Source organism: Dendrobium catenatum, unplaced genomic scaffold, assembly GCF_001605985.2.
Source record: "Dendrobium catenatum unplaced genomic scaffold, ASM160598v2 fragScaff_scaffold_740, whole genome shotgun sequence".
NCBI lineage: Eukaryota > Viridiplantae > Streptophyta > Magnoliopsida > Asparagales > Orchidaceae > Dendrobium > Dendrobium catenatum.
Genome location: NW_021319202.1, coordinates 1356197 through 1375792, shown reverse-complemented (window position 1 = coordinate 1375792; position 19596 = coordinate 1356197). Strand labels below are relative to the sequence as shown.

The window sequence follows — 19596 nt, the reverse complement described above, 5'->3', positions numbered from 1 at the left end:
TTGAATTTTTGGGGTTTTTCCCCCCCCCCCCCCCTAAAAAATTTTTTTTGCCCTAATTTTATCAATCCTAAGCATATTTGTCCATACCTCAAAAAAATTTTTTTTTGCCCGCCCTAAAAAAAGAAGCTGGATCCGCCCCTGCTCTCGCCTTCGCCGGACCACCACCTGACGTCGTTGTTTTGCCGGACCACCACTTGAGGCCCTCACCTCCACCGGACCACCACTTGAGGCCCTCACCTCCGCCAGACCACCACTTGAGACCTGGAATTTTGCCAGACCACCACCTGAGACACGAACTTCCGCAGGACCACCGCTTGATGTCGTTGTTCTGCCGGACCACCACTTGAGGCCCTCACCTCCACCTGATCATCACTTGAGACCTAGACTTCTGCCAGACCGCCACCTGATGCCCGAACTTCCGCCGGACCACCGCTTGAGGCCCTGTGCTGCACCGGGCCGCCACCTAAGGCCCAAATTCTACCGGACCACCACTTGCGGCCCGAACTTTTATCGGGCCACCACCTGATGCCTAGAGTTCTGCCAGAGTACCGCCCTACTACAACGGTCTTTATGTCCCCGATCTCTGGTCAACTACGGTCTTTCAAACCCTTGTCTCCTTTCGACTATGGTCCTTCCGACCTCCGTCACATACTATGGACCTTTCGACCAACATCGCCAGACAACGATCTTTCTAACCTCGATCTCCTGCATGCTACGGTCCTTTCGACATCCATCACCAGATAACGGTCTTTCCGACCTCTATCCTATCAACTATGGTCGTGCCGACTAAACAGACATGTCTATATTGTAACTCCCACCATATAATGTGCTATATATGATCTATATTTGTACAATCAAGCCAAGGCCTTCTCCCAAGGAAGGTCCGCATTTGTAATCCACTGCAAATACTAGTGGATTCATTTAAACTGGGTCAGACCTCGTGATTTTTTTCCCCTTTTCAGGGGTTTCCACGTAAAAATTATGGTGTCTTTTATGAATGCAACACCCTCTCTCTCTTACCTGATTGTGTGCTGGATCTTTGTACAACGTTAAGATGTTAAACTATATATTTCTCTACCGCCGCGAATACTCCAGGACGCAACAATCATATAGTAATTTCATGAGTTAGATTTGCATGTACATTCAAGAAGGGAATGTAATATTTCTTACAACAATATTCTAAGCTGATATGATTAGTCATGAAAGATTGAATTTTCCATTTTCTATTTTGTATGTTTTGTATATTTTTGAATGCATTTATTTTGTGGTAAAGCGTGTCTGATCAAGGGTTCGTCCTACCATGATCTCTTTGACCTTCTTTGCTCATTGACTATGATCCTAGGACTATCATCACCCATTGATGACTGTCATTGAACCATCATTGTCTGACTATGATCCTCTGACAACTGTCGTCCAACTACGATTCTCTAATCACTGGCACCAAACTATTGTTCCTATGACTATTGTGCAGTATCCATTGTTGCAGAATCCACTTAGTTGACTTAATATGGTATTAATTCTATTTTATTATGTTTTTTTTATCAATTTTAAGTAATATAATACCTACTTAACTCTAAATAAGTTAAAATTTAAAATGGAAAAAGAGAAAACCATGGGAGGCCAAATGATTCTAGGAGCATCGTAGTGACACACCCACCCACCTTGTTGGAGAAGGAAGAAGAGAGAGAGAGAGAGAAAAGAGAGAAAAAAGAGGGTAGAGATTTAGAGGTTGCAGAGCTAAATTCATCCATTAGGCTAGTTAAGGATTTTGTCGAGCACAAGGTAAACTTCTAAACACCCATCTATGCTTTCAATTCCAATATGTATAACACAAGATATAAAAAATCTATATATTTTCTTCAATTTTATGATGTTTTCATAGTGTAACTTTTTATATATTATAGCATGATTTATTTTGAACACTTGATTGTATAAAGTTAAAATTTTACAGGTTAGTTCTTATGTATTAGTTTTTGTACATGTTAAATGAATGAAATATTTATAATATTCATGATAGTTCTCTAAAAGTCTCAAAATGTTGTTCTAAATGTTCCTTTGAAGTTATAATTAGAAAGATAAATGGCAAGTACATTGGTTTTTACACATACAATGTTACCTGATTTTAGTAGTTCATATGTCATCATATTCATATTTAATATCATAATTATATGTTTAAATACTCACATCCATGATTCATGGCATAATATTAGAGAAGCTGTGATATCTAAAATGATACAAGTGCACTTTTTAAAAATGCTACAAGGGCTCTATAAGTTCTTATTTGACCCATCTGTTTGGCATGGATGTAGGAGGTTTTATGCTTTGCTTTGACTCAACTTGCTTTATGTGGGTGTTGCAGATTTAAACAGTCATAAGTGAAAGTGGAGTTTTAACATACACTTAGACATATGCATAATATATCCATGTATTGCTTATTTTGATAATTCAAATAAATTAGAGTATAAAAAATATTTTGATATCAAGTATATTCTCACATTTTGATACCCTGTGAAGTTTATCAATAAAAGTGCAAGTGATAACTTCGATAAGAAGCATATTATGATAGTCTTATGAAAGTAATTATGTGAAAAGTGCAAATGTAAATGTTATGTGCAAAGTCAAGTAATAATTTATGAATTGATGTTTTCTGAAACACAAAATGGGTTAATTTTTATATAAGTTATTTTTTGTTAACACTTAGTTTAGACTCTGATGTTTTAGCTTAATTTTTTAATAATTTTTCTATTTATAGTAAAATGAGTATTGATATTTGTAGCAAATATGTGAAAAAAATTTTACTGAGCTTGTTGTGCTCACTTTGTGAAATTTCTCTAATATATATAGATAAGGGATAGATCCAACATAGTAGAGTTGATAAGGTCAAGATTCTAAAAATTAGGATTTTGAGGTATTTTGTAATCTAATTGTTTATTTTATTATGTATGGATTTTGTATGAACTAGATTATTATATATAACTTTTGAGAAATGATATTTGAATAATATTTTATACTATTAATATTAGTTTGGATTATTTAGTTGACTATGGTTTACTCGGCATTATGATTGAGAAAAGTTGTCAAGGAATTTAATTATTTCATTAGATCCTGGAGCATCACACATCATTATATGACTATGATCCTTTAAACCATTGTTGGTGATCATTTACTATAGTCCTCCAACCTTCATCATCCCGACTATGATTCTATGACCACTATCACTTGACTATAGTCTTTTTGACCTATGTCATCTGAATATGATCCTCAAACCATCGTAACTTGAATACTGTTCTTCGATTATCGTCGCCCGATTATGGTCATTCGACCATTGTCTCCCAATTATGGTCCTTTTGACCTCTATTATCCACTGACTATAATCCTTTGACTCTCGCTACCCGACGACTATGATCCTTTAAACACCATTACCCTAAATGATCCCCAGCCCATCATTTCATGACTACGATCCTTTTGATCTCCATTGCCTGTCAATTATGATTCTCAAACCATCGTCGCCTGACTGTGATCCCTTCCACCTCTATCATTTGTTGATTATGGCCCTCCAACCTACAACCTTTTAGTTGTTATCACCTAGCTACTCCAATGTATATAGACTTCATTATCCACCATCGCCAATAATGTCAATACACATAATCACTTATAACTGATGCACGCCATCAACTTCAACTATGACCTTCACCTTCAACACTTAGATTTATGTTGGATTCGCGCCAATGGGCTCTCCCAACATTAACAATGTAATATGTACTTTATCAATATTTTCCCTTGCATAGGGGTTTCCCTTGCAATAAAATACAAATACTAGTGGAATCAATTTAAATACGTTAGACTCTATTGCTCCCCCTTTTGGCGTTTTATATGTAAGAACTATGATGTCTCATAGAGCTATCGATCATACACCAATCTCTTTAATTATGTGTGTGTTAGATCTTCATGTAAAACTACAATAATATACTCCATACATCTCAACCACTGTAAATGTTCCGGCATATAAGAATAATCAAATCAGGCTACTACTTGAGAAGAATCTAACATGCTTAAGATCATTCGATTCTAACATTAATATGTCACTCAAATGCTATATAGACGATTCATAACTCATGAGTTAAAAATAGACATGCAATTGTGTGTTTTGGATTCTAACTAGATTTATCAAAATAACATTCAAAATACTATAAGTGGAACATCATTTTCTAATTTAATCGGGTTTATGAGTTGTGAGAGTTAAATAACTCTCGTGTTTTCCAATGATCAATATCGACAACCACTAGAAACAAACACAGTCACCATTGACTAGCTTCTATCATTCTACTACTGTCACCTAACTATAAACATTCAACATCATTATTAGATTTGTAATTATTTGCACATGGACACCCAACTTTTATAATCTTTATAAGGGGAATCAACAAAACATACATTATACCGTATAATTTTTTTAGCACACAATAATAATAATAATAATAATAATAATAATAATAATAATAATTTATCTTGAACAACTAGAATCAACAAAACTAGGTTAAACTAGACTCAACAACCTTTGGTCTTAGCACATTAATGATGAGAAAATTAATATTTTTGTTTAATTTAAATTATATTCAAAATATTTATTATAATTACATTTCTTTACCTAAGTTGTTTTCTAATAATAATCTTTCTCTATCATAAATCTTTTTGTTGATGTGGTTATGCATTTATTTGAGTGCTCCATTAATTATTATTGTCTTTTGCACTGAAGAATTCCTCAACACTTCCATTTGCCATTCTATCAACTAATGCATTTAAATTTTCAAATCACCCTCAGTCAGGGCTGAAGGGTAATAATTCTTGCCCCTCAACTTCTGCAAAATATACAAAATTCCGATTTGAAAGCGGGAGTGCTGTAAGTACTATTTATGGTGGGCGCTTTGGCCACCGGCCCACGTTTGGTTTCTTTCGATAATAGCGTTGTTGTTAGGGGTAATTTCGTCAAGCGTTAAAATGGCTTACAGTGGCATTATTGTAAATTTGTATATATGCAGTGGCATATGTGTTTCTCAGACAATACTTAATGTGCTTCGTGCTTTCCGACTTTCCACACTCTCTTTCCTCTCTTTTTCTTCGGTCTCAGTAATTCTGTCGGGAGAGGGACTTCGGCACCGAGCCGTTAGGGTTTCTCTGGCTTGATCTGGTAAGCTTGCATTGCCCGATTTTTAAGATTTTTAGTGATATCGATCTCTGTTTTCTGTTTTCTGTTTTTTTTTTAATAATTTTTTGAGCTTTAATTAACTGTTTGAATTCAGTTTATTTATGGTTTCTCTATTTCATTTTCTTAGATTTGTTGGATTAAGTTCCCTTCTGTTGCGAATAGGGCAATGCGTGTCAGATCTTGTAGATTTAAATAGGGATTTTGAAGTTTTTTATGCTCTTTCTAGCTAACAGTTGCATCATGGATCTTACACTCGGGTAGGATTTTCTTTTTGTGGAATTGCGCTTTGAAGGTTTCAAATCGCTTTACTTCTTGGTTTGGATTTGTTTGTTGGGGAAAATGATGCTTTGTTTTACTTTATTTTTTTTCATCCTTTGCGATCTGTTGATTCAATGTGGCGTGAATGAGGGTGGTTTGGATTTGGTATTGGAGTTTGTTTCAGTGAGTGCCTTTAAATTCTGATTGGTAAATTTTCGTTTTATATGCTCATATGCTCTAGACTCCATAAAAACAGTTTATTGGTGTGATGTATGTGTTGAAATTAAGGGATTTGGATCCTCTCCAATCACCATGGTAAATGCACCAGTTACCTAGCCTATGCATCCAATCCATTTTGTATGCGGGATTAACTTTTTTGAAACCTTAGTGGTTTGAAACAGCTGGTTCTTCTCCCATTTAATTGGAGAGGTTTAAAGTCCTAGAATTCGGTGATTTTATATATTGAGAATTTCAAAACTTTTTAGATTAGATGCTGTTTTATTTTAGGCAAAATGGACTTACTGCCCTTGATGAAAAAGATTTTAGAGCTTCATATATCAAATTGGCATGCATTTGTTTTACGTATTGTGCGATTGGTTTTTGCTTAGTTTGTAATAAACTGGAATTTGATGGATTACACAGTTTTTTTTTTCCTTCTGATGACGGATTCCATAGTGTTGCTCTCTCTGGATTTATGCACTTTACGTTTTCTTTGAAGTATACACCAGTCGATTCATATTGAAGCTATGATGGGAAGCTAAGATGAAGCATGAGTTTTGACATTAATTTAAAATCTTAGAGCACCAACGCATTTGGATTAGGAGTTTCAATTTATTTTGAGAGTCATTTCGAACAAATTATTCTTGAGAAAATATGATTTGATGAGTCGAACCAAATACAAAAGGAATACTTGTATTCGAGTCTCTAACAGCTTAAATTAATCACTTATAACCATAATTGTAAAAGTCATTTGAGCAGCAAAAAATCCACTTAATTTTGTGTCTTTGTAGTTGAAATAAGTGCCTTGACTATATGAACGAGCTCAATTGTGAATGCAATAAAGGATCAGGATATCAAAAAGATAATAAAATGATCAAGCAGGATTTTTCTAGCATTTAATGGAGTGCATGAGATTTTTTTTTGAAATCTCCGTAATGCCTCCAAAAATTTTAGTAGGCTCTATTTTTATGCAGTTAGGTGGGTTTTTTGAACCAAGAGAATTCTGCTATTCAAAGGGGATTCCTAAGCTCTGCCAATTATTTTCTGTTGATCTGCATGATTGCTCAATGATAGGTGCCCTCGATGCCATCCAATGACCAACTAAACACCAGTTGTTGATCGACATTGATATTTGCCATGCTTGTCGTTGGTCATTGTACTTGACGCCTGTCTTCCTTATTGATCATTCACTGTTGCTTAATTTTTTATTTCTCTTTGATCTTAGTGCTATGCTTGCCAATATTTTTTTATTTGATGCTTGATAATGATTGATGTTTGTCACTTGTCTTTTTGGTTGTTGGTCATGTATCCTATCAGGAGAACAACCATATTGATCACTCATTGTCTCCCGTCTTTTAATGTTATGTTGGTCATCACTTGATACCCACCAATGACCGACATTTTATGTTTATGAGCTATCGAAGCTCGATGTTTGATGCTTATCTTTCAATTTCCTAGTTTTATGTACAATTAGGGGAGAAACTAAGCTGCAACCCACGGTTGCTTGAGTTATGTTGTTCCTAGTTAATCTTCGCCTGACGCTTGCTAATGAACGATATCGGTTGGCCACAAACATTCGTTGTTAGTTTCCATGTTGCCTAATCTCCCATTCTATTAGAAGAATAACCAAGCTAACTGCCCACTATTTATTGATTTTTGACATTCCCCATCAATCATCATCCAAGCTATCATGTGAATGAAAAAGTTGATCACCCATTGTTGCTCACTTTCGATGTGCCCCACACCCTAGTTTTGACGTTTCTGTTGATTATCTTCAAATGACCACCAATGGCTAACAACTAGTAGTCACTAATGTTAAACTCCAACCTTATTAATTGCTTGATCTCTCCTCCTATTAGGAGAACGATCAAATTCGTTGTTTGTTATCACCTGACTTTTTATTTTACTTACTGACGTTTGCTAAATATCTACAAACAATTTACACTTTTTGGTCGTTATGCAATGACATTGATGCTTATCTTATCAATCACTTGGTCTCCTTTTATATCAAAGGAGCAATCAAGTTTACTACCCACCATTGTTTGACTCCTAATTTTTAGTTGTCTTGCGATCGATTAACAATGAACATTTGTTATCCATCGACATATGATGCTCATATTCCCTATTGCTTGCCTTCCCTCCTATCAGAAACATGAAAATGTTGATTGGCCATTGTTGCCCTTTTTCAATGTATCTTGTCCAGTAATGTGTCTAATGCTTTCAATGTACCAATCTCTCACCATCCTTTTGCTTTTGATGTTGCTTGCCAATTGTTGGTCGACGCTCATCAATGACTGACATCTGATGTCTATTAGTCATTAATACTTGACACCCATCTTACTTGTAACAGTCCAAACTCTTAATTATCGAGATATTGTCCGCTTTGACATAAGGGCCTCACGGTTTTCCTTGTTGGTGTAACTTCCGAGTAGGTTACCCATCCGAGAATTGCTCTGGGATGAGCACGATTAACTGCGGAGTTTCTTACGGAAATTTCAGTCATTACACCAAAAGGCGCCTCGATGTTTAAGAGTTAGGTTTTTTATTACCTAAGGGATTTCACAATCTCCCACACTTAAGTAACTAACGTCCTCGTTAGCATCTGTATCTCAGAATCATCCACCATGCAGATAGGACTCTAGAGGTGGCCCCTACAAGCTCAAACGGTGGCTCTCGTCATGTAGCACTTTGTCCCACATTGGGTTCAAGAGGTGGCTCCCATGGCGTAGCACTTTGCCTTGTATGGCACTTAGCTCCCATCTTTCGGTTGGTGTATTGCTCTGATACCATTTGTAACAGCCAAAACTCTTAACTATCGAGATATTGTCCGCTTTGGCATAAGGGCCTCACGATTTTGCCATGTTGGTGTAACTTCCCAGTAGGTCACCCATCCCAGAATTGCTCTGGGATGAGCACACTTAACTGCGGAATTTCTTACGAAAATTTCATCCATCACACAAAAAGGCGCCTCGATGTTTAAGTGTTAGGCTTTCTATTACTTAAGGGGTTTCACATTACTAGCCTCTTTATCTACTATCCTACCTGAAATATGACCAAGCTAATTAGTCACCATCATTCAATTTTTTTATGTTCCCTATCGAATGTTGATCAATGCATTTCAACAATTGATATCTATATCTATCAATAATAAATTGAAATTCTCATCTTCCTCGTCACCCGACCCATCACTCAAATTATGAGACCTAAAGAATCATCTTACTATTATCAACAGTAGGGGTAAATGAGCCGAGCTTGAGCGAGCTCAGCCGTTGTTCGGCTTGGCTTGTTAGGGAAATGAGCCAATTTTTTGTTTGCGTTTGACTTGTTAACTTAACGAACTAAGAACAAGTTGTCGAGAAACATAAAATCTACTTGAAATTCATATATAAATAATATAACATACACGACATGTTTGGGTTCATATATCCATACAAATATAAATGTAAGCATATGACTATACACAATCTTATTTGTGTATTATTTGTATGTATGTATAAACATAATCAAGTTATTATTTTTGAACAAGGTTTTGTTTCTATTTGACTTGCTAATTACATGAGCTTACAAAAACTAGTTGAACTTGAGCTAATTATCCGTCTGAATATGATCAAATGTGAAAAAAGGATCTTTTTATAGCTCTAATCATAGGAGATGTTTTTCACAGTTTATGTATATTAAATTGTATTAACACTTTATCTAGTTATGAGGATGGGTACTATCTGTAATCTTCGACTCACACTAGTTAAATTATTTTTATTGGAAGTCCATATACGAGTTTTGACATTCCAGAAGCATGGATGATAATTAATATTTTTTTTCCTTTTGAAATCTTTTCTATCCAAAGTTTAATGCTTTGGTAATTCTTTTCCCATTACGTTGAATTCGAATTAAACATAAAGCTAGTTGATCATTCTTTGTCAATATGATTATATGAATCTACAATCTGACGGTCATTTTTTTCTTGAAAAGTAATTTGCAGAGGGCATTCTAAGAGGAGCTTTCTGAGCTTATTTTCTTTAAATCCACGAACAACTATGGAGGAAAAAATAGCTGAAAATGCTGTTCTGGAATATGCTACTTTTCATGTATCTTGGTCAACTAACAGGTAACTCTAATTCTTAAATCTTTCTAGTTGTATGACAAATACTTATGAAACAATTGCACATTCTTTTAATTACCTATTTGTTGATCTTTCACATGCACTTGCCATTGCTCCTTCTGTTCTAAGTAGCTTGATTATGCTTATTTGACTTTTTTTTTTTTGGTTTACTTCAATTGCAGTTATGAAGCATTTATTTGTAGCAATGATATTGTAGAGAAGTTAGATAGTGGTCCTCTAGATCAGCTGGCTATACATTTACCGGAAGCAAGAGCATCACAGTCCAACCCATCAGATAGCAGTTTCAAGCTGCAGCTTGATGCAAGCACTGAAGCCTCATCATGGTTCACCAAGTTTACACTAGCAAGGTGTATTTATCAAGTAGATTTCTTTCTTTTCTTTAGTCTTTTCTTGAATATTTGTTATTTAAGCAGCTATCTTTTCAGATTTTTGCATGTTGTCAATGTACCCAATGTGCTAAAGCTCGCCAATTCAATTGAGAATGAAATTTGTCAGTTGGAGGAAACCAGGAGGTTTCACATTTCTCTATATGCAAAGGTAGAATTCTGGTTTGTTTTTTACACCGCTGTTTTTTAAAATGCTTTCCATCCTTACCTGTTCTAAATTTTGCATTTGAATTAGCAGGACAATTCAAATCATTTTGGAGGTGGGGCCACAGGTATCTTAAAAAGGCCTCTTTGGATTGAGTAGACTTCTTTGAAGTGTTGTCACATAAACTTGTATTAATAAACTAATTTTTAGCCGCTTACTCTAATTCAAGCTTTTTTTATTTTAGGGAGATTTGATACATATCACCATATACTATTCTATTTACATATTTAACACCTAAAATTTTATATCAAATATGAGTGGTAGAAATGAAATATATGAATGATAGGAAGGAAATATGAGTGGTATATTTGATATTAAAATAATATAGGGTGGTATGTATGTAATATTAAAATTTTGAGTGTTCGATATATAAATAGGATGGTATAATGTGGTATGTATGTAAATTTCCCTTTATTTTATTTTGAATGATAAAGCTTTTAAGCTCTCCATTGCAAATACCATCCTATCTTTTTTGTTTCATGCATGGTACAGATCATTTACTTCAAATATTGATAATTAAAAGTCTCTAATTCAAATCTCATATCCTCCCTTTTTCTGGCAGAACTAAGATAGTAATATTTAATATTGAATGGAACTTTGTCAAGTCAATGCTTGCAACTTAAGCTTTATTGTGTGAAGACGTTTTCTCCTCAAAATGGTTGCAATGATCTGCATTTTACTTTATTTGAATTATATTTTAATCTTTCCATTCCTTGGATTAAAATTTTTACCTTACTAATATGATATTTTTTTTCACTGCTAGTGTGCTTTTAATTCTTGTAACTCTTTTCTTGGATTTAACGTGAAGCTTTCGGTACTTCAACCTCGAAACTTAATTCCTTCGATTATTTTCAAAATGTTGTACTTTTTCAGACGTCTTTTTAAATTGGTTTTATTAACCTGCCACCATTGTTGTTCCGTTTCTTCAAATGAAAATACTCTCTTTTTTTTCCCAGAAGAGTCATTATAATTTATTCTCTATGGAATGAAAAGCTTCCTTGTTTTATATTTTGTTTCATCTTTTTATGCATTTATTTTTATGACATCTTAGATGGGATCACATAACAAATCTTTGTTTAACTTTACAGAAGTGAGCTACTTAAATGATGCTGGTCTAACACAGCAAGTAAATGCTTTTCCTTTGATTCTTCCTTTTGGTTCCCTTTGGCTTTTGATTTTTTTGAACTCTAAGTAAGCTATATTCTGCAGATCAAAGTTGAAACGGCTTCATCAGATGCTACAAAGTATGTATATTTTGTCAAACTTAAAATATAATTTTGATACATCTTACATAGCTCTTCTGCTAAAATACCAAAACCTTGAGGTCTAAGGAATGAATTGCTGCGGGCTATGGACTTGAGACTCGCCGCCTTGAAGGAAGAGCTAGTTGCTTCTTTCAATCGTGCTGCCGGTGCTACATGCAGCACCAACCAAATTTCTGATTTAGCATCATTTGCTCGGCACTTTGGAGCTGCGGAATTAAGGTAACTTTTTAATGTAAGCAATGACATCAACATTATATTGAGTGCTGCTCGATATCTTTAACATTATTTTATGCAATATGATTTTTGATCTCTTGTTTCTCCATCCTAATCCTTTCACCTTAGTTCTCTTTGATATTTATGGGTGCATCTTCTAACTTCTATGTCTAAATTGCCTAAATATATTTTCACCAATATTATCTTCAAAAGACCACCACCATCTCTTTAATATAATCTTTGCTCAATCTTTTTTTTTATTATTTTTAAATTTAATTTAATTTTATTTATTTTTGCTCAATCTATTCTTATATCTTTACCACATATCTAAGCTAGTATGTCTTTTTTCTATTATATTTACTGTGGTATGAGTAATTTTTTTATTATACAACACTCGGTTCATTTAGTACAATTAGTCTAGTTATAATTTTGTAATATTATTCATGTCATAAAACTATTATCTTAGTAGTCTTTAGAGAATATCATTTGCATGTAAAAAATTGTTTATTTTTCATGATCTTGAAAATTAACCCTCTGTTATGGATATGTATTTATTGAATGCTGACCATGTAATTATTCAAGCACTTCATTTTGCTTTCCGCCTTGGTCTTTCGTGGCTTTTGTGATTAAAGTGGTTACCTTTGACTGATTCACTGTATGGCCATTCCTTGATTACATTTTTTATTTTCTCCCATGTGAACTTGGAAACTGAAGGCTAAGTTTTATTTATGTTAATTTTTGTTCAGCAATTTATTATTTGAGTTTCTGGAGCTATGCCCAAATAACCTGCACTTCGACACTACAATGAAGCACCAGACATCCTTGAACGAATCGGAAAATATCAACTATGCAGCAAAAGGAAAGTTTTCCCTCAGTGCAAATTATGATGTTGTTAATCCTGTAGCAGCCTATGTTTCTTCTGCTAAAGTAGCCCAAGCTGAGCGACATAACTCATCAGAGAGTGAGGATTCCTCAAATTCAAGTGATATAGATAGCCCCAATGGGGTAAGAAGTCGGCCAATTGTAAGATCTGCAACACCTAGAAGATCTGCTTCACCAATGCGACGGATTCAGGTAGGTAGATCTAGTTCTCGTAGGTCTACTGCAATTGCCATTAAGAGCCTCAATTACTTTCCAGACAGAGAAAAGACAATATCAAATAGAGATGTTGATCCAACCGAGAGTGGGGATGATGAAATGGAACATCTACCAAAGAAGCCTGAAAATAATGTCACTAGAATGAGTGTTCAAGATGCTATCAGCCTTTTTGAGCGCAAACAAAAGGATGAAAATGTAGATATTCAAAATAGGAAAACTTCAGAGGTATCTATTAGTGCCAACAAATCTGTCTTGAGAAGATGGAGTGCGGGAATGAGTGGTTCCTTTAAGTATTCTACACAGGAAAAGACATCAGATTCTTGTCATCAGATTGCTTGTAGTAACTTGGACCATGAAGCAGGGGAGAAAAAAGAAGATGAGGTGGAGGACAAGCCTTCATATCCAGAAAATGTTCAAGTTGTTATGTCTGAAGAGATCATTGTGGCAGAACCATTGCAAGGTGATGCTCCTACTGAACCTGTTGTTACTTCTAATGTTGTGGAGGGTAAAGATTTCACATCGACTGAATGGAATCAGCAGCACGAGGCAGAGTTGAATGACATGCTTATCAAAATGAAGGAGAGTAGCAATGCTAGTAAATACCTTGGTACCAAAGTTGGTAATGATGGTTTGTCAGATGCATCTACAGATCAAAGGGGTGGCTTTTACAGCCAATATAAAGAGAAAAGGGATGAGAAACTTCGAGCTGAGAATGCTAGAAACCATGCAGCAAAACAAGCACATATTAAAGTGATGCATGAGACACTGGAACAGAGCAAAGCAGCAATGGCATCCAAATCCATTAAGGCTGTGGTGAAGCCAGAATCTGCAAACATCTCTCAAAGACCAAGGAGAAATTCTTCTCCACCTGTTTTGTTGAAGAAGGAACTTTCAAAGCCAACCAGTTCAAAAAATGTCTCGCCTAAATCATCTTCTCCAAAGACTGGGAGCGCTTTGCAGTCAGGACCTCCGAAGAGGAAGGGTGGAACACCGCCAGCTAAAAGCTCTTCTGCGGTTTCTTCTAGTAGCATTTCAAGCCGCCAAAGACCTCAACCCTCAAATTCTCCACGTCAGCCAACCCCGAAGTCTGAGAAACCACTGGGGCGCGTGAAAGGAAATAAGAGTAATGGTAGTGTAGAAACCCATGTTAAGCCAATTTTTAGAGGACAAGAAGATAAACAACTGAAAGCAGTTGCAAAGAACAAAGCTGTGAAACCAAGAAGTCCATTATCTGGGGAAGATTGCGGTGAATTATCTAAACCATCTGTTCCCAACAAGCATACTAAGAAGAGTAGTGTAGTGCCAGTGGAATCTAAACCCTTCTTGAGAAAAAATTCTGGAATCAGTCCTGGTTTTGGACTTTCAGTTGCTAAAGCAAAGGATAGTAGAGTTGAAAAGTCGGGTGATTCTTCAAAGAACAGTGGAAATCTTGTACAAACAGAAGAAAATGAGCCTAATGCAACGCTAGCTGTACCAACTACTAAGGTAATAGAGGATGATCTTGTTCAACCAATAACTGTGGTAGATGAAACTTTAGTAGCTCCACTAGATAATGATATGTATATTGAAACGGAGAATGTAGATGGGAGTCTAACAGGAACCGACAATGACATCCAGAACTCGGTGGATCCACTTATTGCTGGAATCCAACGTGATGAGGATTTAGGCATCTCATCAGTTGCATGGGTGGAAACAGATCACCAGGAATATTCTCCATCTTCGAACAATGGGCTACATGAAATTTCTTCCATGATTGTTCCAGCGGTGTCATCAAGTTCTCGTGTACGCCATTCGTTGTCACAAATGCTGCAGGCTGAGAATGGTGAACCAGAAATAATTGAGTGGGGAAATGCCGAGAATCCTCCTTCCTTAGTGTATCAAAAGGATGCCCCAAAGGGGTTGAAAAGACTCTTAAAGTTTGCACGAAAGAGCAAAGGCGAGGGGAATTCAACAGGCTGGTCTAGTCCTTCAGTCTTCTCTGAAGGAGAGGAAGAACATGAAGAATCTAAAGCAGCTAATAAGACTTCAGAAGCTCTGCTGCGGAGAGCTTCCCTTCAAGCTAAGGGCTATGAGCAGCCAATTAGCATTGCCAGTGAAAATTTAGATGTTGGGAATTATAGCAAAAGAGCCATTGACTACAGGATAGTCCATGACATTTCATCAGGTATGGCTTATTTCATTATTAAAACGTAAGTTTCCCTGGACATTTTTGAGGCTGTTAAAATTGCCTCTTAAAAAATAATAGGTCTTCGAAATTTTAACATACGGTCCTTGTCGCTGATACTAAACAGGCTATGTTATTTGGTAACTGTTATGAAATATAAAAATTATAATAACGTGTCACCGTGTCCGTGTTTGTGCATCATAGGGTTAGTTATGTTGTATGGATCTATATATTGGGTATCAAAAAGTATATAAATAGCCTAAAGTTGAGTTTAACCTAATTGAGAATATTAAGATGTCTATGAAAAAATTAGAAAAAATGGAATGATTCTATTAGAAGGATAGTTAAAGCAACATCTATTGTTGATACGATAATTGAGAATATGGTTGCTCATTGGACATAAAATAGAAATAAAATGTTTCCCATAAGAAAAGAAGATAATGTTTATGTCGGAGGCTTCGCAAAAAAGTAGATGAACCAAAGTTAAAATTGATATAAGCTATTCAATAAAATTGTTCGTTCTTAGTAAAAGGAAAGTGTAGTTTGGGTTGACATATACGATTGAAGAACTACTTAAGGGATCAATGTGATCGTGGATGTGTGAAGTCGACCTCACAAGTGATTCAGCATACAAAATAACAAGATAAGGGTTAGCTAGCTCTGCCTCATTTACTAGTTTCATGAGTAATATCATCATCTTTGTGGGAAAGATCATGTTTGATGAAAATCTTCGTGTTTATTGTTGTTAGAAGCAAGTAACGCTTCAACCAATGAATTAAGCAAAACTTATTATTATTCATATGCCTCCATAAAATTCAATTGAAAATTTCCGAAATTAAATTCAGAATCATTTGAACTTCGATTTGAACAAATTTATATTCGAATTGAATATCTTGATGAGATAAACCTATCAACACCATAAATAATCCAATATGAGTTCAAGTGAATTGAAATCAAGCACCTAGGGCATATTTGGAAACTTCAAATATTAATTGAAGGATCAAATACTCTCCAAATCTTATATTCTTGTGTACTTATAATCAAATCGATTGGCTTGATGAGATGATACTACAAGTTTAAGATCATTTGATTCTGACATCAATAAGGTACTTAAATGCTAAATAAATGATTTATGATCAAGGGTATTAATATAGACTATTCGATGAGATTTTGGTCAAGTTTATTAAAATGCCTCTCTAAAAAGTTATAAATAGTCTCTCACTTTCTACTTGAAGGAAGATTTGAGAGCCGAGAGAGCTAAATGGTTATATTGCATTTTTTGGTGATAATAGCCGATGACTCTATCGGCAATTGTTAGCACAATTGACAAGCTTATATGATCTGGTTATTATTGCTTGATTATTTACTTATAACACTGTTGTTTAGCTGTAATTATTTATGGGTGCTTGATTTTTATAATTTCTACAATAAGAATTAGATAATTGTTCTCATATATATATAATCCCATCTTCTTCAAAGAATCAATGATATTGTATCTTTTATTATTTTGCTGATTATTGCAACGGAGCTATGCTTCAAGATTTTTTCCTTATTTGGATTTTTTATATAAACAATTATGTTATCTTGCAACTTTTAACTATATGTGCTGAATTTTTATCCAATGCTAATTTATTAAGCAAACTGCCACTAGAAATTTTTTAGCAAGCATTAGTTTGGCGATATCTATAATAAATATTTCCAATATATAACAAATGCTTTATGATTGGTCAGAAAGTAGCCCCTCAGTCAAGGACAATATAAATAGGTGGTGAAGACTATCTAGGTCTCACTTACAAAGATTGTATACTTATAATGGAAGAACTTCATGTTCAAATCCTATATAAGTCTCAGAAGACATTGGACAATGAGTACAATCACAACATGATAGAGTTATCTCACCCTAAGATCAATAATAATTTGGGGTTAATTTATTTGATGTCAATCAAACATTACTTCTTGATGCCGCAATTCCCCCTTCACCATAGCCTCACCAAGTTCTCTCTAACACTATTCAATTCACCACATCCTTTCCATGTTGTTTTACCAGCTTGTAATCCTCCTTCAGTCATGGAGGACTTATATTAACATCATCTTATTAACACCCTCATGATGCTATAAGAGATGAGCTAAGACGTCTTGTTCAAGACAAATTCTTTTTGAGGGAAAGAAATCAATTTATCCCTTGTCACAACTTTCTAGAGTATTCATCTCTAACTGATGCAATTTTTTAACTTAATATTCAAGTGGGGTTTAAGTTGCGTGCACTTGATTTATATGATGAAACTTCTAATCGTTATGTGCACATTGGTCACTATAGAACTATAATGCCCATTTTGTCGATTTTGTTTGATTTTTTCATCAAACAATTTATTGTCAATTGAGATTTTTTCATCAATGAATTCTCCCATCTTTTTGGGATTTGCCAAAATGGGGACTCTAAAGGAATATTATAAAAGTTTATCTTTTGAAGCACACCAAATCTTGCGAGTGGATATAAAGTTATTATGAGGTATTTTTCATGGAGGTCGTAGTATTAGGGGTGTCAATTTGATTCAACGGGTCGGGTTCGGGTCGAACCCAACTTGACCTGGCCTTAAACGGGTCGTAACTGGTTTTGCAAACGGGTCAGGATAGTCAACCTGGACTCGACCTGCGCGGGTTATCGTGTTGACCCGACACGACTAGCGAGGGAGGGATGGCGACAGTCTTCGGCTCGATGGCTCTCAGGCGGGACAACGACATCTCAGGCGTGTTCGGGATTGCGGCAGAAATCCGGCGTCAGGTATGCCGACAGCGGCATTTCATGCGGGTTCATGCTGGCGGCATCTCATGCTGGTTTGGGACGGTAGCAAGTCGGCATCGGCAGCTTAAGAAAGACAGCAGCAGGACCCTGAGGCCTGGGTGACACGACACGACCCTAATGCCTGAGCGACGCGATCCTGAGCGGTTGAGCAACACGATCGAGTCACGTAGGATTACAAACTGGTCGACCCGCATGTTTCCGAGTCAACCAGAACTCGACCCATCCGTTTTTCAAACCGGTCGGAAATTCGAACCCGGACCAGACTCGCTTCACAAACGGGTTGACCCAAATCTAGATTTTTTCGGGTCATGTCAATTTTTGGCACCCCTACATAGCATAGACATTTGTACTCATTAATGTGAGAGATCATTCACTTCTATAATGATCTCATTCAACGACTAGGAACTTAAATAACTGTTAACATTGCCATCAATGCACATAAAAATATTTTGAACATTCCTTGAGTTGACGTAAAAATTCACCATAAGAAATTGATGAACCTTTTCAATAAAAAAAAAGCATGAGCAATCAAAGATGCCCTTCACACCAAAGTCAGTCTGAATCATCCGATTACAATTCATTAAATATATCTAAGACTAATATTTTAATGGAGTTCTAATATTTTGAACACATTAAGTGATTAAAACCTCTAAAAATACTAATGTCAGTCTCAATATTGCCTCTTACACTGTACGAGAGGGCATTCAACATAAAATATTTTCAATTGAAGAAAGAAATTGAATGTTTGATACTTTGATTTTCTAGGGACTTCTAGGTCATTAATCATGAGAACAACGTATTTTTTGTCAACCTTAAAATGGAGGAGTTTATAAGAGTTATGATAAAGAAATTATTGGAGTGTCATCATAATTTATTTGCTCTTATACTCTTGAAGAGTAATTCAAAAAAGTCGAGCTACTCATCTCATCAGGTCAGATGTATCTTGAGATATAGATTTATTTTCAAGTTTTTATTTAAAATATTAATTAAGCCTTCTTTTGAATTTTTATAAATAATATTATATCTAGCAAAACCCTTGGATTGCATGCTTATGAGGTAGCTTGGATGAGAAGTTAGTAGTGGACATGATCCTTACTAAAAGGATCCTATGAGGGCAAGTGGCAGATAGAGTTTTCACTCACAATCCCGAGAAGGCATGCCCTTGAGGTAGCCTCAACAGGAAGATAATAGTTAATAGAGTCCTCACTAGAAAAACTTAATGAGAGTAAGTGGTTGGTAGGATTTCCACTTATCTAAAAATCAAGGTTTAAAATTGCGTAATTAAGCCTCGAGGCGGTTTTCGTCCGTGAGGCGAGGCGTAAGCCTCACGGACACAGAATTGCGTAAATGAAAAATCAAGGGTTTTAGCAGGAAAATAATAGCAATATTGTACCTTACAATAAAAACATCTAAATAATATATGAAAATAGTGGAAAATAAGAAAGTAGATGCAATAAAATCATTTCCCAAAGTACAAAATCACAAAATATTAGTTTAACAAAACTACCAAAGTAAAAAAAACATATAAAATGCAATCATATCCCATCACTAAATGGGTCTTCTTCAAGTGAATCTTCTTCTCCAATTGTATCTATGAATGCCATGTCATCATCATCTTCAACATGACTCACTTTTCTCTTCCCTGTTCAATAAGAGAAA

At 35.4% G+C, this 19596-nt stretch overlaps 1 protein-coding gene across 2 annotated transcripts in view; it reads left to right on the top strand.

The window, feature by feature from the left end:
* The first annotated feature begins 5072 nt into the window (after nucleotides 1-5072).
* Nucleotides 5073-19596, top strand: part of LOC110098757 — an 18217-nt gene continuing 3693 nt past the window's right edge. The window contains exons 1-9 of one of the 2 annotated variants that reach the window (XM_020825671.2): nucleotides 5073-5188; nucleotides 9653-9788; nucleotides 9965-10150; nucleotides 10229-10340; nucleotides 10428-10461; nucleotides 11483-11520; nucleotides 11604-11638; nucleotides 11726-11878; nucleotides 12619-15134. In XM_020825671.2, coding sequence (XP_020681330.1) covers nucleotides 9718-9788; nucleotides 9965-10150; nucleotides 10229-10340; nucleotides 10428-10461; nucleotides 11483-11520; nucleotides 11604-11638; nucleotides 11726-11878; nucleotides 12619-15134 — 3145 coding nt within the window. In that variant the 5' untranslated portion in view covers nucleotides 5073-5188; nucleotides 9653-9717. The remainder of the gene's footprint in view (nucleotides 5189-9652; nucleotides 9789-9964; nucleotides 10151-10228; nucleotides 10341-10427; nucleotides 10462-11482; nucleotides 11521-11603; nucleotides 11639-11725; nucleotides 11879-12618; nucleotides 15135-19596) is intronic. The other variant, XM_020825672.2, reaches the window with a different exon arrangement.